This window comes from Chelonia mydas, chromosome 6 (genome assembly GCF_015237465.2).
Source record: "Chelonia mydas isolate rCheMyd1 chromosome 6, rCheMyd1.pri.v2, whole genome shotgun sequence".
Classification (NCBI taxonomy): Eukaryota; Metazoa; Chordata; order Testudines; family Cheloniidae; genus Chelonia; species Chelonia mydas.
In genome coordinates, this window is record NC_051246.2 from 76,815,704 (window position 1) to 76,839,002 (window position 23,299).

At 37.7% G+C, this 23,299-nt stretch overlaps 1 protein-coding gene across 6 annotated transcripts in view; it reads left to right on the forward strand.

Annotated features, from left to right (window-relative positions):
* Positions 1-23,299, forward strand: part of FMN1 (formin 1) — a 430,195-nt gene that overhangs the window by 249,763 nt on the left and 157,133 nt on the right. For all 6 annotated transcript variants that reach the window (XM_043548088.1, XM_043548089.1, XM_007069366.4 and 3 more), the window contains 2 exons: positions 10,605-11,398; positions 14,354-14,504. In XM_043548088.1, the coding sequence (XP_043404023.1) occupies positions 10,605-11,398; positions 14,354-14,504 (945 nt within the window). The remainder of the gene's footprint in view (positions 1-10,604; positions 11,399-14,353; positions 14,505-23,299) is intronic.

Consider the following 23,299-nt stretch of genomic DNA (forward strand, 5'->3'; position numbering starts at 1 on the left):
CTTCTTACAATATGAGGCTTAAGGAGCTCAACCTATTTAGCTTTTTGAAGAGAAGGTTGAGAGGTGATTTGATCACTGTGTATAGGTGCTTACATGTGAAAAAAGATATCTAACGGGGAGTGGGGGTGGTTTCAACCTTGCCGACAAAAGGAAAACAAGGTCCAGTGGCTGTAAATTGAAGTTGGATGAATTCAACCTTGAAATAAGATGCAGTTGAGGGTTATTAAACGTTGAAACAGCTCTCCGGGGGGTGGTGGGGGGTGGGTGGACTTACCGTCTCTTGGAATCTTTAGGACAAGATTAGGTATCTTTATAAAATATATGCTTTAATCCAGCAATGGGTTGGCTGGTTACAGTGGTTCCTTTTGGCCTTGGAATCTGTGACTCTATGAAGCAATCCCCTGTTCATCTGTTTTCATTATGGACCATGGAGAGAATAGGGTTGGCTGCATTGCCCTCAGCTGGCCATAACACTTGCAGCTCTGCATTAGATGACTACAATCAAATGTCATGCTTTAGGGCTTCAGCCTGCAGGGGTTAGAAGGGAATTTTTCCCCCAACACATAATTGGCCTGCTGTATTGTGAATTTTTTTTCTGTCTTTCTGCGAAGTATCAGAGATTGGGCATTGATAGAGATGGGACATTGCACATGGTGGACGAGTGCTCCAAGGTAGTATTTAGAGAATCCTCTTTTTTAGATCTCTGGCTTGTGTACCATGCTCACATGCTCAGGGTCACACTGATAGCCAAACTTTAGGTCAGGCAAGAATTTACCCCCCAGGTCAGATTGGCAGAGATCTTGCGGGGCTGAGAGGTGAGGGGTTGGCTTTCCTCTATAGCCTGAAGGTGAATTGCTTGCTAGGATCATCTGTGCATATCTCACCTACTCAGTACCTGCCATTCCAAGAGCCATGAGCACTGTTGGTACCTTGAACTCTTATCCTCTCTGCCTGTGGCACACAATGTTTTAGTCTCCTGAGGAATGAAATGCTTTAGTTTAACTGAAGTCATTGGATTTCATATTGGGGTATATGGGTGAAAAGTAATGGTCAGTGTTATTCCTGAGGTCAGGCTAGCTGATCAAATGCTCTGTTTAGGCCTTGGGCTTAAAGTCTGTGAAATCGTGAAACTTTTTTATTGTTGTCTGTTGGTCATAAAAAGGACCTTAATATTCTCATGACTTCCTTTTTAATACAGAATAAAGTTTTAATTCACAAATTGAAATTAGAGCCTAACATATGTGCTGTCAGAAAATCTGTCAAACGTGAGCACATAATAAATATAACGAAATAGGGTCAAAACTGGCAAGAGAAAAAGGAAAAAACATGTAAAAACTGAAGATAGAACAATTATCTGTAAGATATGCATAATGCCGTTATCTCTTCCCGTGAAGTAAAATTGCATTTTTCCTATAAAATACAAATTATGTATATGTGCTTATGATTACAATTTCCAAAAACATTTTAAAGTCCATTTAACTAATATGGAGTTATTACTCTCTTTAAATATGACACAGCTATAATAATTTTGTGCCTTTCATATTTAAACACCAAAAGTCTACGCAGTTCATCAGTTTTCCTGTCTTACTTTTTAGATCCTATTAGTAATCATATTACTTAATATCTTCATGGCACTTTTTCATCTGCAAAGTGCCTTACAAATGTTAAAAAAAAAATCTGCTCTTTTGGGCTCTACCAAATGATGGCTTTTGAGCACTCGTGAACAATTTTTTTAATTTCATTAAAAAGTGTTCTCTATGCTTATTTACAGTTTCCTCTCATTACAAGTCTATTTTTCTTAAACTTTCCACATCCATTTTGCCTGGAGTCACAAGTACATCACGTGTTCATTGTAGTTCAGAATTAAATAGACAGGCTCTTTACTGTACAGACAAACTCACTTTTTTTTACAATCTTTTCTGCATACAGTATGTGACAGTTTTGAATGAATAAGTCTGTAAAGTTGCCAGCAATTCTGGCACTCAAAAGAAACCACTATGTTGTATGAGGTCTGTCTTTGTGGAAAGCTAATAATTTTTATCTTATAGTTTGTCTATTACTAAGCTTGAGAGGACGAGAAGATACTATATGCCAGAACTCTGTTTCAAATGAGAAACATGTATACCAACTGATTTATTTTCTTTCTGTTAAAATTCAGTCTCGAATTCAACACCAGATATATCGAGTTGCTGTGACTCATGTTGTTTTAAAGGGTGGCTATGGACAGGGGTGCTGGAACAATTTGTACAGTGAGGGTGTTGAGAGCTTATGAACCAATCTGTAAACCCTATGTATAACGGAAACCGCTTCAAGGCAGGGGTGCAGCATTACCTCCAGCACCTATGGCTATGGACTGTGCACATTTGTTCAAACAGTAAAAAATTACCTGGCCATAGTGCTTTCATGTCTACAAAGACAAATATATTCACCACTATTATGTCAGTGCTGGCTTTTTGTGTGGCTAGAATAGTCAAGTGAAACTGGCATTTTGATGAATTTGTGGTACCTTGATAGTTCCTTTATTTCCTTGCATTTTTCATTGTATGATTAGTGATTAACATTTGGGGCCACATCCTTACTCATGCAGTAACCCCAGTGATTTAAAACAATTTAGCTCTTAAATTATTTGGAAGTTGCAGAGAGGATTCATTTTACTGGCTCTTAATAGCAATCATTAAGGATGGGAAAACTTCCAAACTGAGGAGGCCTTGTTTGTTTCAAATGCCTTTGTGAATTTACATATGCATACTTTTCTGAAGAACTCACCCCTTTACTCTACAAATTCAATTTGAAATCTTGTGAGAACAGACTTTCTTGTAAGAAATCCAGAATATCTTGTTTTTGGCAGAGTCAGAAATATTGTGATGATATCCTTTCACTCAACGTTTCCAGTCTAGTTGAAGCCAGGAATGGCAGAGCCAAACTAGTATATATGTAAACCAAGTATATGGAGAGTTTTTTAACCTCAAAGATCCATTCTGACTTTTGGGTGAAGGTTCAGATAAGTTCTTACCTTATCTGAACTAGCCTGCACATCCCTATGTACGATCCTTTATATACCTCAAGGTCACTACAGGTTTCTCAGAGGATATTGATATTCAGGCTCTCTGTGCTAAGAAGATGCATGGAGGCAGAATGATAACATTGGAGAAATGGAAGGAGGCAATGGAAATTGACACTTTTGTCTTCTTCTCTTATGGAGATGAATAAAACAGATGACTTTACTTTTATTTAATTTTGAAATTTTAAATTGGCCTGTGCTTGAGATGTCAGGGACATTTGTATATGAAGTTTGATGTTAGTGCAAATCATTCTTCTTTAAATCTTTGAAAAGTTATCTCTTGGAAAAGAGAGAGAGAAAAATGAATGATCCTTTGAAGAATTAATGTATCAAATTTGGTGAAGAAATTCAGTCATTAAAATTTTTTGAAAGAGGGGTTTAAGTCCTGCAGTAAGAGTAAATTTCAATATAATTTTAATTATAGATTAGCTCAAAGTACCTATATAATGCATGTTTATATTTCCTTACTTACACGTGGGAGCAGTTGTTGGAGGTCTTCATTTTTCATCCAGGCCCCTATCTGGGCCAAAAAAACTACACCTCAAATGTATATATATATCTGGAAGTAAAATGAAATGGCTTATATCTAGCATTTGAAATACTTCTGTGATTTATTAGCCCTAACTGAACTAACAGTGCTATCTTGAATTCTGCATATTTTTTTTATCTGGTGATGCTATCATCTGTGTTGGTGGCATTTATCCAGTCCTTTCAATGCAACACCCAATACATTGTTTGAAATCCATTTCTACATCTGTGAGCAAGACAAAATATGTAATTTAAAAATAGGGGAATGCATTGGACTATAACTTTTTGAAGCACTTTCCTAAAGCTGTAGTTCATACACTCCAAGCTCAGTGTTCTTAAGCAGAAATGTTGCTTGGTTTATATAAACTATACTTCTGAAGTGAGCTATATGGACATGTTTCTACTATAGTCTTGGCTCTGTAAAATTCGTCTTGCCCTGCAGGCTCAGTTCCACTAAATATCATTGAATGTCGTCTGTGGAAAGATTTTTCAGAAAGACAAGAGAACTGTAGCTGTCCAAAGAGAGCCAGGTTTCTGCCTGATGACAGGCTTTTAAATGGTAAGGGTGTTACTTTCACCCTAACAATACCCTAACACCCCAATAATGGTATTAGTTGGTGTTTTTGTTTTTAGTTTAGGACAAAACAAAATCATCAGTTGATCAATTGTTTAAAATATGATGTACAGCTACTTGCTCCATTTCACCTTCTCAAATCTGAGAGGCCTGAAAAAAGTGACTTCTTGTTACAGCATTTAGGACAGAATAAATTTACATTCATAGTCACTAAATTGGAGCCATTGTATGTTGGGATGCTGGTGTACTGTAGTCATATAGGAAAGCTGACGGCACCATACAACACCAATGCCCTAATCCACAGTAAAGCGCTACAGGTATAAACTATCTGAGGAGATCTGCACAGAGAGGGTTCTCTACACACAGATCAAGGAGGCATAGTTCAGCCCCGTGTTTGTGAGACCATGTTTAACTCCTACAGCCGCAACAGTGCAAAACAAAACCTCCTTGCCCCCAGGGTGCTCAAAGCCCGCTCTGCTCCACGCCCCGCCCCCCAGTCCACCCCTTCCCCAAAGCCTCCACCCCACCTTGCCTCTTCCTATCCCTGCTCCGTCCAGGCCCTACCCCCAGTCCACTCCTTCCCCCAAAAAGGCTGATCTATGGTGGGTGAGAGGCACTGGGAGGGAGGGGAAGAACTTGATCAGCAGGGCTGCCAGTGGGTGGGAGGCTCTGGGTGGGGGATGAGGGACCTGGGTGCAGGTGGGCGCCTATAAACAAAACTTCCCAAAGACCTCAAATCCTGTCTCACTTCTCTGTTCTTTGCCTTCTTATCACAATAAATATCTTTAGAATTTATTTGGATTTTTGTTCATATTTAAATATTTTACTAGTGTCTTCCTTATTATGAGTTTTACATAATTGTATGTTTAAATATCTTAGTGGTTTTTATAGCACATTAATGAGCCAGTTAGAATTTTGGTAACAAGAAATGCATTTGCAATTTGAATTTACAGAAGTTAGAATGACTTGCAGTATGGTATGTGGCATCTACTGTATTTAGCCCTTGTAATTTCATCTGAAAGATTGTTTATCTGGCCTATTCAGAGCAAGCAATAGCCCCTAAATTCATCAATGTGGATTACTCATTGCATAAGGAGAGATCCAAAGATGGAGGAGAGGGAACACACAGGGACAAGCAGATTAAAAAAATGTAATGTAGGACTTCAAGAATTGACATAGGAATGTAAGACTTAGAAAAATGGGGGCTGGGGAGTGGGAGAAATCAGGCATAGACATCTGATTAGTCTCCAGTCTGGTCCAAACTCTGTGGCAGATAATCCAGATAATCTCACTGTCCCTGGCTCTGCAAGAGAATTTTCATAAAACCGAATTACTAATAAACAGTTTTTCCACAGTGTTTGGCACAAACAAGGTTCGTATCAACATCAGTTTTTCCACTTTTTTTTAAGCACATGTTTACTGTGGACAAAGCAAGAAAAAATACTTCACTCTGCTCTGGTTCCAGTGTGTAGAGTCACTCTTGAAGGCAGTCATATAGATTTTGTCAGAAAGTTTTTATACATAATGGGCAGTGATGCCAACAGCCTACACTTTTCAGGCCATCATTGGAGATACCAGAGAGGTCAAATTGAGAAGATAGTTCTAGAGGTTTTTTTACTTCTTTGTCATGAGATCGTACTGTTCTTGGCTTCTTCTCACAAACTCTTTTCCTGTGTTGTTGCTTTAAATACCACTTTAAGTATCAAGTTTAGGCTTTTCACTATTAACTTTATATGAACTAAATCCAGCCATGTTAGATCAAATGTGTGGCCAGTTAGACTTCACGTATATGTTAATGTACACTTGTCATGCTTACAGGGCGAGCTGTGTTTTGCACCTGTTTTTTGTCCCTCTCGAGTGCACCCCTCTGGTGACAAGCCTGTCTTCTTGCACCTGTCACTTTGGGAGGGACTCCATGGTCCAGCTACTTTGGGACTGGATCTCTGCACAACAGCCCCCACTGTTTCCCAACTGTATTAACACAATAGGCCCAACAGAGTTTGACACCTTTAAGCCCTTTTACTCTGGGAGGCTGATTAGTGACACGAAAAACACTTTTTCAAAACAACGTATTATTTATTCCTTCACCCACAGGAACATAGCATACAGAGCAAAGGGGGAAAACAGCAGAAGGATTAAATGCATGAGTCTTACCTGCACCTTAATCTTTCCTCTGCAGCTTTTGTAACCTTCCCTCAGCCCAGTACACGCCCTTTCTGGCTGGGAGTGACAGACTGCCTTCTACAGTGTGCTCTCTGTGATTCTCTTAGTGTGTGTGTCTGTCAGCATGTTGCTTCCCTCCTGCTTAGCCCCAGGATCTTTAAGTTTTTAGTATATGATCCTAGGTTTGGCTTGGGAAAAGAAACCTTGTTAGCAATGTTGTTCCCTCAAGGGCCTTCGGTATCCTTATTTCTGTCATTAATTTGTTTCCTGTTAATTCCCTCTTTCAGCTTTTTTTTTTTTTTTTTTTTTTTAAATTTAACTCTGTGAAGCTAGGTAGGATAACATCACACATGCAAACTGAGGTTCACCTGATATTTATTTTAAAAATAGCTATTTCCTTCATTCTCCACAACAATGTATTTGGGACGCTTGTTGGGAAATACTCTATATGTTATACAGATATCTGGCTAAGTAAATCCTTGTAAAGCAAATGTTTGTAGCCCCTAATAAATTATGGCAATTTGAAAATAATGTTCATAATTTCATTTTGTATTTTGTTTATAAAGCTATAGAATTAGGGATGTGTCAAAGTATAATATTTTATCACTTGTTACAGGTAAAAGAAAGAATACTATTTTCTTCACATTAAAAATTGACTGTAAATATAATGTTATTAACAATAACATGGACTTAAATATCCAGTATTTGATGCCACTAAATTTTCACACATATTTGGTTTGCAGAATATTTCAAATTAGGATTTTCATCTTTTATTTCATGTTTAGCTGGCATCTGAAGCAGGTGTAGAAGTCACCTAGACAGTCATATGCTTCCTCTGTCAAATGGATTTGAAAACCACTTTTTAAATTTGCTTTGCTGCAAATGGTAACATAGTATTGTATATGAAGTTATCTAAAATAAAATTGTTTGTAATGATGTTTTTTAACAGTTTTTCAGTTAACAGTTAACAATATTTTTCTGGGATGTTGGTAGTATGGACATAGGTAAATACCAAGGAAGACTTCTTTTTTGGATAATGTTGTTTACTATTCTCTTGAAATGCAGTTCATCATTCTAAAGTATCAGGGGGTAGCCGTGTTAGTCTGTATTCACAAAAACAACAAGGAGTCCGGTGGCACCTTAAAGACTAACAGATTTATTTGGGCATAAGCTTTCGTGGGGAAAAAACCCACTTCTTCAGATGCACTGGACTCCTCATCATTATAAAAGGACACTCTTTTTCTTAGTTCCCTATTGACTAGATCCTCTGCAGGTCAGATTTCCAGTATGTAATATTGTTGGAGCTAATTTTCTTTTGTCCTGTGTGATTTAGCCTGATAATAAATGTTTAATCTCAGTGTAAGATATCTCTATAGTAAAATATTTAGCAACAAATGAAGTTTTGAAAATTCTGTTCCTTACAGTTTGACCTTAAAAATCCAGACAAAAATACAACAAATCATACTCGGCTGAAAAAAAAAATTCTGTTTCTTACAGTGGAAAGTTATTTTTAAAAAACCATATAAACTAATAAAAAAGCAAAAGACAAAGCATAAAATTACCACCTAAGAGAGAGTTTTCTTTGAGTCTCTCTCTCTCTCACACACACACACACACACACACACACACACACACACACACACACTCTCTCTCTCTCTCTCTCTCTCTCTCTCTCTCTCTCTCTCTCTGCCTCTGCTATCACAATTGGTTTGGTACCTAATTAAATCCATCAAGTAGTTTTGACAATTTACTCTGCTTGTGTTAGAAGTTTTGTTTGTTTGTTTTTTAAGGACACTGCTCCAGTTTTACAGTAGGAAAAGCTTTCACTTTGAAAAGCAAATAGTTTTATTCTCCCATTTTGTTCTGTTGGGAAGTTTTTTATGTTAAAACAGTAGGGAAAAATACTATGATAAAACATAAAATTGCTGAATTCTTTAGAGAGAAATCCACGGCATTGTTCAAAGACATTACATCATTTACAGATCAGTGTCCTTGAGTTTGTGGGGGGAGTGTTCATTTGAACTAGTAACTAAAATAAATCACAATAAACTTTGGTAGAGAAGCTGTACAGTAGGGGAAAACCAGAGCTTGAAGTGGTCTGTTGCTTTTAAAAAGAAAAGGAGTACTTGTGGCACCTTAGAGACTAACCAATTTATTTGAGCATAAGCTTTCGTGAGCTACAGCTCACTTCATCGGATGCATGGATGAAGCTCACGAAAGCTTATGCTCAAATAAATTGGTTAGTCTCTAAGGTGCCACAAGTACTCCTTTTCTTTTTGCGAATACAGACTAACACGGCTGTTACTCTGAAACCTGTCGTTTTTAAATGTCTTTCAGTGTGCTGATGACTATATTTGAGAGGACCAAAAAGTGTACAGTATCATAGGATGTGAAACTTTAGAGACATTTTTATCCAAGGGCCTGATCTTACAAATATTTATACTACTTAGTGTAGTTCTAAAAACTGACAAAATTGGATTACTTACAGTAAAAAGCAAAGTTTGCTAGTGTTTGCAGTGTTAAGTTCTTAGTTCACTTTCCCTGGCTTTATACATTTTTATAGAGAAAAGGAGCATTTACTCAAAACTTGTCCTTTCGTTCACTTTTGACAGCACTTGATACATAGCCAATTTAAGTGTCTCCCCTGTCAATCAATAATGTTCCTTTTTTATTTGTCTGAGCCTTTCACTAGTGACAGGGAGCTGAAGTGGTTTTGATGGTGTTGTTTTTTGTTAAGCTCATCACTATCCGATTACTTCGCAGAGACGTTTGAATGGTCACACATTTTGTATTTTTTATCACATTCATTACTATAATACAGGTGACTGCCTTAAAGTGTTTGTAGCACTCTACATCTATTTAATTTCATAGCATAAAAAACAAAGTTTTGTAATATGAAATTCTAGTTTTTCTTCATTGTTTAGATTTTTTTAAAATGCCTGTCATTTGTACTTATCACAACAAAATCTCTTTAATACCCTCTTTGGTCCAAAGGTTGATTTTACTAGCTGTAGATTAAATTGCCTTTTGAAAAAATATGGCATTTTAAATCTTTAAATAAAAATTGTACACATGAAGGTGGGGGTTTTATGTTTGTGAGAGAGCAGTTGTTAGTGGGGAGTACTTTTAATACTCTAGTATTGCTTTTTAAGAGAGAAGGAATTTTAATTTTCCTGTAAAGAGTTTAGGAAAGGGGAGTTTTTTGAGAGGTTGTATAATGTTCAAATTGTTCTCTAATTTCTCAGTATATTAAGCATATATTGTGTATCTGTGAGAGTTAGCACTAAATACAATGCATGTGACATGAAATATGAAACCATTTTAACCAGATATTTCTAATGAAACATTGTAAATAGTATAAATTGAATAATTTTAATTCTTTAATATTAAAAAATTGTTGAATAATGTCCAAAAGTACAGTACTGATTTTATCATAAAACCAGCAAAGAATAAAACCAACAAACAAGCAAACAATGAACAAAAAATTAATACTAGTGAACATAAAAAGAAAACCAGCTGAAATAGATGTTAATGACAATGTATAGTCAATACAAATGGATGAAAGTGAAAAATAAAAAAAAGGCCAATTCAAAAGCACCCATTAAAAAGAATGAAATGCAGAAAGGAATCTAAAGTTTTGGATAGGCAAAGGATTTTTTTCTTAATGCAGCAGGTAACTCCTTTACAGTTAGACTGAATTACTTGGATCCACATATCCTCCCATGCTCTGGTGGAGGGAAGGTGAAAGGAGGTAATTTACTTCAGCCCTTGAAAGGTTGCAGGTTTCTTCCCTCTATACACCCCGCCAGCTCTGCGAGATAGCACATAGGGAAGGTGGAGCACTGGTGCTTTCCTTTCCCCACCTATTTGTTCCCAGGAAGGAGCATCTGGTGTTCAAATACTGTGCTCCTGCCTGAACCTGGTTCTGGATACAAGAGTCTGAAAGCACTGACGCTGCTTAGGGCTGAGAGAGGCGGTCTTACATGTTTGCATTAAGGCAAGTTACAATCTAGACCTTAATTAGCAAACTGTATTTTTGACATATTCTGAGTAATTATTCATGAAATGTGCTTCACAGAAGAAAAATCCTTTACATTTCCTAAATTTAATTAAATCTAGGAATTTTCATAGATGAACGAAAGAATTTTGGAACTCAGAGACCTGTAAAATTCTTCTCCCTTTTAGTATGCAGTATATGTGCATAAAGTGTGTCACATCCTTATCTAATACCTAATTATACACAGTTTTTACATGGTCTTTTTTGTTGTTTTTCCACAGTCTCAGTTTGAACTCCAGATCTTTCATATTCGTGGAGAGCATGCTGTATCAAACACAAAGCTTGAGGAAACCATTGCAAATCTCAAGAATGAACTGGAAAACAAATTAAATAGAAGAAATGAGAAAACAAAGGACGTCTGTGTATCCACTGAAGATGATAATCCACCAAAGACGTACAGAAATGTATATATACAAACTGACAGAGAAACCTTCATAAAGCCTAGTAAAGAGGAAAATATACCTGTGAAGAATAACCAAATGGTACCTAAAAAGCTTAATATTTCTACTTTAAATTGCAGTATTTCTGCCCCAAATGAGAATAAGGAACCATGTCACTGTACACAGACTTCAGAAAGTCTCTTATCTTGTGAACAGAAACCAGTGTTAGTATCTCTAACACCACCCCCACCACCTCCTCTTCCTGAACCTTCACTACCAGCTTTAGTTCCTCCACCACCTCCCTTGTTAACAGGTTTGGCATCCACTCCATTGACATCCCAGTTTGGATCTGGGCCACAGCCATTTCCTTCAGGTTGTGGAAATCTTCCGCCGCCGCCACCACCACCACCGCCGCCACCACCACCCCCCCCAGGTTTTGGGCCTCCCGGTCCACCACCCCTGCCTGGCTGTGGGCCACCTCTACCGGGAAATGGGCCTCCTCTTCCACCGCCACCTCCTGGGTTCTTTTTCAATAGCACTCAGTCTTCAAACCAAGGTCCTCGCAAACCTGCCGTTGAACCTAACTGTCCCATGAAGCCTTTGTACTGGACTAGGATACAAATCAAAGACAGCAGGTAAAAAGTTATTTTATTTGGATTTATAGGTATAATTTATGTATCATGAGGATGAGCATGTACAGTATTTAAGGTTTGTTTTTTTTAAAAAAAGACAAGAAATGTTAAAGATAGAGCCCCTCCCCCCAAAAAAAGGAATATGAAAGGAAAAAAAGTTTTCTAAAAAATCAGAAGATAGCCCAAGCTTTAAAAAGCACAACAATAGATAATAAGCAATGGGTTTTAAGATGGAAAAATATAACCAAAATTTTTAAAAGTTTAAAAGTAGTAGTTCATAGGCAACATTGACAAATATAGCAAATAGGCACAGGGTAAAATAAAAAGCAGAGGATGTGTATCCAATATTGCTTCAAAGAGTTTGTGTATTATTGGTTGCCTGTCTTGTCATTTTAGATTGCAGGATCTTTAGGGCAGGGAGTATTTTGTCCTCTATGGTCCCAATCCTGCAACTAGTTATTTATATTTAACTTCTGTGAATGGTTCCGTGGGAGTCCAAGGGAGTACAGTTAAGTATATGCATAATTGTTTGAAGGCTCTCTGGGCTGCCAAATGGCCTGGGAGTCTGGAAGCCCTGGGGCAGTCCACGTAGGGCTACAACTCCAAGGCAATCTGCCTGGTGAGACTGGCCTCTCAGATCCTGGAAGTCTGGGGTTGCCAGCAGCCTGCCAGGTGGTTGTTCGTCAAAAGTTCATCAAACCTGACATGTTTCCATGAAAAAAATTAGGTTTGATGAATTGGCATTTTCCTGACCAGCTCTACTTACAGCACTGCTTGGTGAAAAGACAGAGAGACACTGACAATTCTGCTTTTCAGAGTTCATTTTCTGAAGATTTCTCTCGAGTTCTGGTATGTTCTCTGACATTTCTTGTGGTTAATTACAGTAGCAAAGAACTCAAAGTGACTTAGCTAAAAGGAGGATTCCCTTCTGATTCGGAACAAAGTATTTCTAGCACAACCCGAAGTTGCAGGAATTAAGGTGAAATTACATGCCTGTGTTATGCAGGAGGTGAAATTAGATGATCACTGTAGTTCCTTCTGGCCTTAAAAATCTATGCAGGCATGTGTGCATATCAGTGCAGGCATGATTTTGGAGCAGGCATGTAGGGATATCAGTGCAGTTACACAGACAGGATACTCTCTAATCTTTGATTTATACCTTAAAATAAAAGGTTTATTTCTGAAGTACACATTAGACAAAAATATATTTACGTTTAAAAATATTTTGGTTTTATTAATTTTAAAATCACATGAATGATCTTTAGTCTTTAAGGTGCCACCAGACTATAGATGTTAAATGAGAAATAGATGTTAGTGCCTTTGTTATCATCTAGTCTGACCTTCTCTATGCACAGGCCATAGAACCTCATCCAGTGATTTCTGCATCAAGCCCATAACTTCTGTTTGAGCTACACTGTATCTTTTAGAAAGATATCCAATCACAAAAGTACTGGCAATCCCACTGGAAACTCAATGGCAGGGTAAATGAATCCCAAATGGATAGAAAATAATAATTTGCATTCTTTTAGCTAATTCCTCCCCCTTCCTTCATGCACGGATACATATTAAATTCTGTTACATATTGCACCTAATCAGAGTAATCATTTGGTGACAGCAGCCATGTGCATGTTTACACAGTTTTTTTCCCCACTGCAATTCTACCCATTTAATGACTGTTAATAATACCATTGCCTGTTAGTGACACCTGCTGGAAGAAATGGACTCAGAATTTCAAGCTTATCAATAGAAGTTAAGAATAGTCTGAGAATAATTTTATCCCACTTACTTCTTTCCCTAAGTATTGCAGTTTCAGAACTAAAGCAATTCAGTACTGAAGTGCTCCATTTGTTGCACTATGTATTTGATTTCCCAAACTTTGGATAAAGCCAGGAGAGTTGTACTCACACATCCCTGTGTTTAAACACTAATGAGGGTGAGTTCTGCACGCACCAAATCATTCTTGGAGGATGCAGGATAGGAAAACTATCTTCCCTCTTTAAAATTTACTGTGTATTAAGTATATTTACTGTGTATTAAGTCAGAATGCTAATAGACACCCATTCCAGTTCCTCAAACTAGTAGTAATAGTGAATAGAAAGCACGTAGCCATTTTCATTTCATCTGAAGTGAACTGAATCCCACTGATAAGATAAATAACACAAAACTCAATCCAAACTTTTTTCCTTGAGGTTCAGAAAAGTTTGGCCAACTATTTTTATTACTTTTCATTTGCATAGTGCATTCCCTTGTTCTAAGCCGATGAACCAGAATAACACAAGGCTGCTGTTGCAATATTTCCATTCATATAAGGGTATGTCTACACAGCATCTGGGAACGTGCTTCCCAGCATAGGTAGACAGACACATGCTCGCTCTGCTTGACCTAGTGTGCTAAAAATAGCAATGTAGCTGGGGGTACCATAGGGAGTGACTTGGGCTAATTGCCCAAGTACGTAACCAGGGAGACCAGGAAGGTTTGTGCTCAGGTGCCTAGCCTGAGCTACTGCCTATGCTACCCTCCGGTACACTTTTATTTTTACGATGGTAAGTTAAATAGAGTTAGCACACATCTGTCTATCCAAGCTGTCAAGCACTCTCCCAGCTGCAGTAGACATACCCTAACTGAAATGAGAATTCTCTTGAAAGCGTGTTTTCACAAGGTATTATCCTGATCTTTGATTGGTGACCCAACATTCTAGTGCAGTACAAATAATAAATAGTAATTTTTGATCACCAGTAGGCTTGAATAATTTAGATAAGTACTTAAGTGTTGTAGTACTTTTTAGTGCTGCCTTTTGTAATTTCTTTTGACACTTTACCCAGTCTAGTAGAGAAAAGAGGAAAAGTTATTTGTCTGTTGGCTGTATTCAGATGCTGTTCTGGTTTTAAAATCTAACACGGAAAATATATTTTGGTAAATATTTGTTGTGAAATTTTAATTTTATTTATTTGTTTTCAGCAAAATATCTGTACCAACTTTATGGGACTCATTAGAAGAACCTGACATAGTTGATACTAGTGAATTTGAATATTTATTTTCCAAAGATGCAGTTCAGGAAAAAAGAAAACGCTTATCAGAGTCTTATGAAAAGAAAACAAAAGCCAAAAAGGTACACATTTTTTTCATAATAACATTCTCTTTATTGAGTGTGTTCATGTTTCTGTGTTTTAAAAAAACAGTGATTTACATTCTGTTAAATAGAAACTGCCAACAAAACGTGAATATATGAAAACAAGAATTTTATTATGTTAGTGTGTAATAGATGGATTTTCTGTTTTGTTTATAAGTGAATTGTCAAACCACTGTGCACCATCTACACGTTGCTGTTTTTACAAAGGACAACTTGCATTCCTTCATCCTAACATGTTTGTGCATATTTAAAATAAAAGCTCAAAAACAAAGTATTGAAAGAAGATGTAACTTTGGTGAAAATGTAAGGCATAAAAGAATGAGCGTGCTTCACATCACACAAATGTTTGAGTCCATACCAACAGTAATATTAAGGTCCTTTTTGTTTTTACTGAAGAATTCCCAGGTTTTAGAAATGCTATTATTTGGTTCTTGCTGATTTTCATGCAAATTTTGGTCCACCCAGATACATAGAAATATTGATTGTTACAAAAAATCCAACACATTAGATTAGATAGATGTGTTTATGTTAATCATAATTTAGTCTAAGTGTAAATGTGAGGCTGTCTATTAAAATAAGGCAATGTAGTGGAAGATATACATACACACACACTCCTGTGTGTACATATATGTACATATTGTTAATGTACAGTTCACTAAATAAACCACAGCATTAAACTGCTTTTACTTTTAATACTCTTACTTTTCTCTATTTGTTGCTTTTTTCTGTCCTTCCATATCCTAATATTAACCCCAATATTTACCCAGAAAACTATAAAGTTAATTTTTCCATTGATTTTTCAGCTATTTTAAAAAATTTATAACAAACACTGACATGTTCCCAGGAAATTTTAAACAAAATAAAAACTGAAAACGAAGGGCCTTGAGTATTGTGTGTGTGTGTAGGTGTACACTTCAAATATATTTATAATTTAAAGCAAAATATTTTAAATCATTTCCTCTATTTATTTGCTAAGCAGGGCTTGATGTTCCGTTTGAGAAAAGTTAATAACGCTACTTAATTTTTCTCTTTGTTTCATTCCCTTCTTCCATTCTCTTTGCTTGGTCTCGTGTGCATGCTCCTCTGCCATTTTGGTTGCATTTTCAAGACCAATTTTAGGGGCAAGCAAGGAAGCAGTACCAGTGTCGGACTTGGCCATTTTTCATTTGGGTTTTTTCCCTCTCCACTGATTGACTGCCTGTGAAGCTTGTTTCTTTCTTTATTCTGTTTTTGTTTTGTTTTGTTTTGTTTTGCTCCAATACACCAAAAACATTTTCCAGTCTGGCAGGGAAAATGCCTAAGGCTGGCCCCACCCATTACCCTCCACTCACTTGCACATGCTGCCTAGTTCTCTTCATGCCTGGTCCCCTGAATGTTCCTCTTACACTAGTCATTTTGGAAGCCCTGGCTCCTCTCCTGATGGTAGTTCTTGCTGTTGGCTGACGGCTCCAATCCTACTGATTGCTGCAGTCCCTGAATGCAGTTCCGGTTTCCTCTCCTACTGTTACATAGTGGTAGCCGTTAGTGAGGGCACCTAGGATGGCTCTGCCTCATTTTTGGTTACTTCTATGGTTGTTCAGCCTTTTCTTTGCAAGTAGGAACCAGCAATAAGTGATCTGTTATCTCCCTATGGGTAACCAGCAACATCTCTGCAGACAACCAGTGGTCTATGGACTACAATTAACAAACGGTGTGTGTAGACGGCCTTCTTGATTCTGGGCCATAAGGATGTAGGTTTAACTCTCACATTAGAACCCAGGCTCTATACAGACTATTTTGCTCTTGATTAGAGTATACATAGACATACAAATTATAAGTAATTGTATTTTAAAGCAAAATAGCTGAATAGGTATTTGCTTTTTCATCCTTAGCTAGCTATCCAAATTCAAGTTTATGTTTAATCTTGGAAGATTTAATGTCATTGCAAGCATAAGATCTGCAGCCGTGTGAGCTGGTGAAGGGATCTTACAAAAGAATGATGATAAATCCATGCCGCTTGTATTTATCCTAAAAGGCCCAGTACGGTTAAAGTGACAGTGCCACTAGACACTTTCAGATACATTCACAGTTGCCATATTATCTTATTTGTTACTCACACTTTAAAAAATGGACACAGAAATATGATCTTAAAGTAAAATTAGGAACCTGACAAAGAAGAAAGTGTTAGTCCATGAAGTGATTGACATTGTTTTGTTACTGCAGAAGTCTCATAACAATACATTTTTATATATTATATGACATAAGCTCAGTTGAGTTTCCCTGGCTTGAGCCACAAGAGGGCACCTTGGATATAATCTTTGCCTTTATCATACATAATTAGAAAAACAAAGAAGTTTCACAACCTCCAGATATTTAAAACATTTTTTTTCAGAAATTATTTGTCTTAACACGATAATTAATCTAGTTATAAATAGCACTTAACATTTATAAAACTCCAAATAATGTGTTAATGTGTTGATTTTGTTGTCTATATAAATGCATTTTCAGGATATTGAACTATTTGGGTTTTTACATGTTTACTTTTATTATTTAACCTGAACATACCTGTTCGTATGAGAAAAATTCTTCCTATCATATTTTACTTCATAAATCTTTAGAGTATGAATGGTGGTATTCAGTACTCAGATTTAGAAGTAAATCCAATTAGTACAATAGTGCAAATTCCTGATACCCACTTTCTAAATTTGCTTTTGCATAGTCAAAGATTGAAAGGGGAGGTTTATTCTACATTTCACTGAATTTGATCCATAAGAAAACATTTCACTATCTAGTTGGAAAATACAGACTTTAAAAGTCTCTTGAACATAATGCTATAAACACAGGCTTTATGAAGAAATTAGACACATTTTTTTACATTTATTTGTATTTCCTATTCCAACTTATATATGCAACATCCCTGAATTTCAGGTATGCTAGACCACAATATGGAGAGCATTAGTCATCTGTTCTGAAGAGCAAATACATATTCCTGTTCACTTCCTCACCTACCCCTTTTGGTAAAACAAAAACTGAATCCTAATTTGTTATGGCTAATACAGTAGTCCTTTACTATATTTTTTCTTTACTCTTTGTCCAGAACTTAATTTCTAGTAGGATTACATACATACAGTATGGGTGGCAAATGAAATGGTGCCCACTTTTTGTGGGAAACCTTATCTATTTTTTCACACACTATATGGTCCCTTGTTTATCTGGATGTATGAATGATTCTTCATTTGCATTTCAATGTAGACTTTTATTTTTAAAAATATAGAATAGGGTTTACTGAGATTACTGAAACAAATAGAGTGTAAAAATATAAATGACATGAAAAACTAGGGTGAAAATACGAAAAAAAACCTCACTTGAAGAAGCAGATAAGAGATGAACTTTGGAAGTCACCCACCAGAATAAAAAAGGTAAAAACTAGGGCTGTCAAGCAATTAAAAAATTTAAACGCAATTAATCGCACTATTAAAAAAATTAATCGTGATTAATCGCACCGTTAAACAGTAACAGAATATCATTTATTTAAATATTTTTGGATGTTTACTACATTTTCAAATGTATTGATTTCAATTCTAACAAAGTGCACAGTGCTCACTTTATATTTATTTTTTATTACAAGTATTTGCACTGTAAAAAAACCCCAAAAGAGATAGTATTTTTCAATTCACCTAATACAAGTACTGTAGTGCAATCTCTTTATCATGAAAGTTGAACTTACAAATGTAGAATTATGTACAAAAAATAACTACATTCAAAAATAAAACAATGTAAAACTGCAGAGCCTGCAAGTCCTCCCAGTCCTACGTCTTTTTTAGCCAATCGCTCAGACAAACAAGTTTGTTTACATTTGCAGGAGATAATGCTGCTCGCTTCTTGTTTACAGTGTCACCTGAAAGTGAGAATAGATGTTTTCATGGCACTTTGTAACAGGTGTCACAAGATATTTACATGCCAGATGCTCTAAAGATTCATATGTCCCTTCATGCTTCAACCACCATTCCAGAGGACATGCGTCCATGCTGGTGACAAGTTCTGCTCGATAACTATCCAAAGCAGTGTGAACCAACGTATGTTCATTTTCATCATCTGAGTCAGATGCCACCAGCAGAAGGTTGATTTTCCTTTTTGGTCGTTCAGGTTCTGTAGTTTCCGCATCGGAGTGTTGCTCTTTTAAGATTTCTGAAAGCATGCTCCACACCTCATCTCTCTGAGATTTTGGATTGTTAAATTGCTTCAGAGTAACGCAGTGTTTATAGTACAGTGGAAATGTAGTTACTTGGCACTACTCTGTACTGCTTAATTGGCTAGAAAAACAGGCCTTAGACGAGTCTAACCATAAATGACCTACACTTAGTTGTAGATGTGTGAGTTAAAATGAAAATATTTAGTTTGATTTCTTCAGTGATTTGGGTCTAAACCTATGATATACTGTAATTTATCTTCATTATTGTTATGCCCAATATTGCCAGTCATATTCATGTTGTCCAAATACTACTGCACACAGTGCAGAATAGACCATTATCATCATCTAATCTGATTGCTTGCGTAACACAGGCCATGTAATTTTACACAGTAATTCCTGCATTGAGCCCAGTAACTTGTAGTGAAATTACAGTGTATCTTTTGGAAAAAAAATTCCTTGTATATGTACATACAATTTTCAAAACACTTTATCAGTAACACTAATCTTGTTGTCAATTAATCACTTTTAAAATACAAAAAAAATCAGATTTTAGCAGTTAACTGAAATCCTAGAATTAAAGCTTTTCTTACATAAGGTTCCATGAGTCTCTGATAAATGGCTAGTTACCAGGCCACAGTACCACTTGAAAATCTTACAGACAGTTTGATCCCCTTGTATATTCTTGTGTTTTTCATTGTCTCTCTGAAATCCCAAATGTCTGGTGGCTAGCTCCAATGGATCAATCATGGTGGGCTCCTTGCAATCCAACAGGGAGTTATTTTACTTAACGACAGTGTGGTGTGTTACTTGATGGTAATGGAAGGCTTATTGTGGATTTATGTAGAACTATTAGTTCTTCTTTTTTCATTCCCCTTCCCACCCTCCCAAGACCCCAGGCCCCTTTATAAAATAACCCATCAGTCATATGTATCTAGTCAAACATTTACCTCCTGCTTGTCTCAATGCATGCTTTACTAGTGTGGGCTTGAGAATCCCACAGTATCATAGAGTATAGCACCTAATATTCTGATTAAAAAATAAACTTTTGTGCAGACTTCAGAAAGATAGATTTTGAGTCTTAACTACAGAAGCTGACGAGTTCATCTAAAAAGATGTTTTCATCTTTTTAAGTGATTCCTTGTGTTACTTCCCTAATTCCTTTTTCAAGTGCTCATGAACAATAAAATCATCTAGAACAAGATGTATTGTTGTTATGGCTGTGGATTACAAGGTGGTGTTGTTTTGTGTCTGGAGTATTTGGAAGACTATTTTAGATGAATAATTAACGTGTAATTTAAGAAAAAAATTAAAATGTTCAGAATTGTATGATTGATTGGAGACCTCTATGAAGAGAAAGAAGATCCAGAATAAGAAAAGGGGGCAATTTGTAGGTTTTTCAGTGGTGTTATTTAATTCATTCAGGTACAAGTAGATATGGATAGTTATTGATAACTTTACAGATTAAATTGACCTTGATTTTTTGCAAAAACAATAGCAAATTAGTAGAATTGGTTAAAAAAGAAACTCTTGAAACATTTTTCAATTTAAGCTACCATTTTGACTGAAACTGAAAACATTTAGCAAAAATAGTTGGTCTAAAGTTACTTTTCAAAATTTAAAATATTGAATTTTTTGAAAAATTTTGAACATTTATTTTGTTTGTTTCTCAAAAGCCAAAGCCATTCATTTAGCCCCCTTCCATGTATGTTTTATGAAACAGTCTTTAATGATATGATCCCATGTTATTCTTCCCACCTTGCTCTGGGAATGAATCAGAGTTGTGTAGTGAAGAAAGCAGTTGTCTGTAGGACCTCTGCCTCTTTTGTTGCAAAAGTTGGAAGATGTGTAATGAATGAGATGGGAGAGAGGAGACAGTCTCATTGTTAAGACAGTTGAATGTCATCCTAAATAACTGGATTCTATCTCTGCCTCTGCCACAGAGTTCCTGTGTAATGCTGGGCAAGTCAGGTAAACCAAACTTCTTCTTTGTGTGCTGGTCTCTGTGGTTATTCACTGTGGGTGCATATGTGCCCTCCATGCGCTTGGGACTGGAAATTATTCTATAGCAATGTACATTGTTCCATGCCTCCTTATGCTTCCATCTGAGTGCATAAAACATGTCATGAACTGACCACTCCAACCCCAGTTCCTTTTCCAAAATGTCCGCTTCTCCCCTTCCTCTGGCACTGCCAGATACTGTGTCCAGAATCGATACAGCCAGAGCCTGTACAAAGAAGACATTGATGGTACGAGGAGCTCACAGTGTCCTGAATCTGTGCCTGGATAGACCACCACCAGTGCCTGAGCCTCATAAGGACAGGAGGGATCGTTCTCCCCCTGCTCTGATAGCACTGCCTACGCACAGACCTTCCACCTCTAAAACAGGACAAACAGTCCTAACAAAGCCCAGAAGACCAGACAGTTCACCTGAGGCTGGTCCCAGTACGCTGTCCTGGGGAACTTGGCTATGTATGTGGACCTGGAATCCCTGATTTTTGCAGAGCTGATATTGTTGTGGGAGGTCCCACTCTGTCTACCCCACAGTTGCTGGTGCGGGAGCATAGCTGGGAACTGGAGGCTCAACTTCAGTCTCTTTCCAGGCCACCTGCTCCTACTTTCTATCTGATGTAATCAGCTCCCATGGTACCCTCCAGTCCCATGGATAGAACATGAGGAGGCCTATTCATCAGACAAACACAAGCCAGTACTGATGGTCACTCCAATTACAATTATCAGTCCAGACAGGCCTTCCAGATCCACTCAACCTCCCTTTCCTCATTATCATCAGTTCTGGCCCAGAGACCAATGGTAGCCAACACTGGGGCCAACTCCATTTCCCTCCATTGCATTGACCTTATAGGAGCCCCAGGGTTAATACTTCTGGGCAGTTGAGTCATGAGGACCCTGAGTTCCACTCCCTGAAATGGTCATCACTGGGTGAAGAAGCACAGTCTCCTCAGGAGCAGCTGATGAAGGAATATCAATCAGTGTTGTGAATCCACCAGCAATACTCTCCTCACCCTTTCCAGATGAGGCAGTATCACCATCTTCTCCCTCATCTCCAGACAATTTTCAGAATTGAAGACATGCTCCAGATTCCTTAGGAGACGGTCCAGAATTCCACCCTCAAGGTCCTAGAAGGCTTTGGCTCTATCTAAAGTGGTACTCCTGATTAACAAGGCTATCATGGAACCTGCCAGATTGGTCTAGCAATCACCTGTGTCCTGTGCCCTGACCCCAAAGAGGGCTGAGAAACATTTATTTGTTCCTCTCCAAGCTCTGTCATGAATGCAGATATCAGTTCCAGGACATTGGGGATGAGGAAAAACCAGTTGCATGAACTTTCCTCCAGGCATCTCTTGATGCAGCTGACACAACAGCACTCTCCATGGCTGCCTCGATAATCATGAGAAGGGCTTCGTGGCTACAGGTCTCTGATTTCCCCCAAGTGATCCAAACCACTTCTGAGGACCTCCCCTTGGAGGGTAATGACAAGACTGATAAATCATTGCACGTGTGCAAAGACTGCGTGAGTACAATCCTGCCCATACTGCTGCATCTATACTCAGGCCCCCACCTGTGTTGCCATGGCCATGCTACTATTTTTAGGCACTCATTTGAGCAGAACTAGCAGAGCAGGGGGAGAAGGAACCTCCAAGCTGCTTTGTAGAAAGGCTCTGTCTCAGGCCAAGGGGGTTGAGAAGGAACTGAGGGTGGTTCACCAACACAGTGCTATATAACAACAGCATGGAGCAGGAGACTGAGTAGCATGCATGCACGGGCTGAACAGACACTGCTATGAGATATATCTGATCAAAGGCACATGGGGCGCAAGTGCACCTAGAGTGTAGCACCCACAGGGATACTAATTAAAGAAAAAAATAAATTAGTTATCCATTAATTTTGGGTGCCCAATTTGACATGCCGAGGACCTGATTTTTCAGAGTACTTAGCATTATATAGGATTTAATATGTTCAAAGCACAGCTCCCACTGACGTCACTTGCAGCGCTGAGTGCTGAGCATTTCTGCAAATCAGGGTTTCAAGTTGGGCACCCAGAAAATGAGAAACACAGTCAGGGCTATGAGGCATTAATGGCGAAGTACAAATTATACCAATATGAACTCCTTTATTGAGCATCTACCAGCAGAACAGAGGGGACAATTCCAGGCAATTATTGCAGAAGGCCAGCTGCTCCCCAGAACATCTCTACTGGCCTCTCTTGACACTGCTGACTCTGCTCATTCAATTTCTATGGTAGTAGTTTTGAGGAGAGGCCTCCTGACTTAAGCTGTCAGGATTTCTTAAGGAGGTCCAGAATATGGTCAAAGACCTTCCTTTTGATGGCACGAAACTGTTTCCAGGCCCACTTTACTGTCTCTGGGGATCTATATACCTACCCCAAAGAGAAAGTTAAGTAGGTTAAAGACAGCACAGAGATCCCGTCCAACCCAATTCTTGGATTCCCAGAGATCATATGAACCTCAAAACAAGTAACAGAGGTTCTAGAGAAGAAAGCCACCCACTTCCTAACCTTTGTCCTCACAACCTTCTACCCCAAAGCACCAATTTTGATGGGATGGTCGCAGTCCTGAGCTCCCAT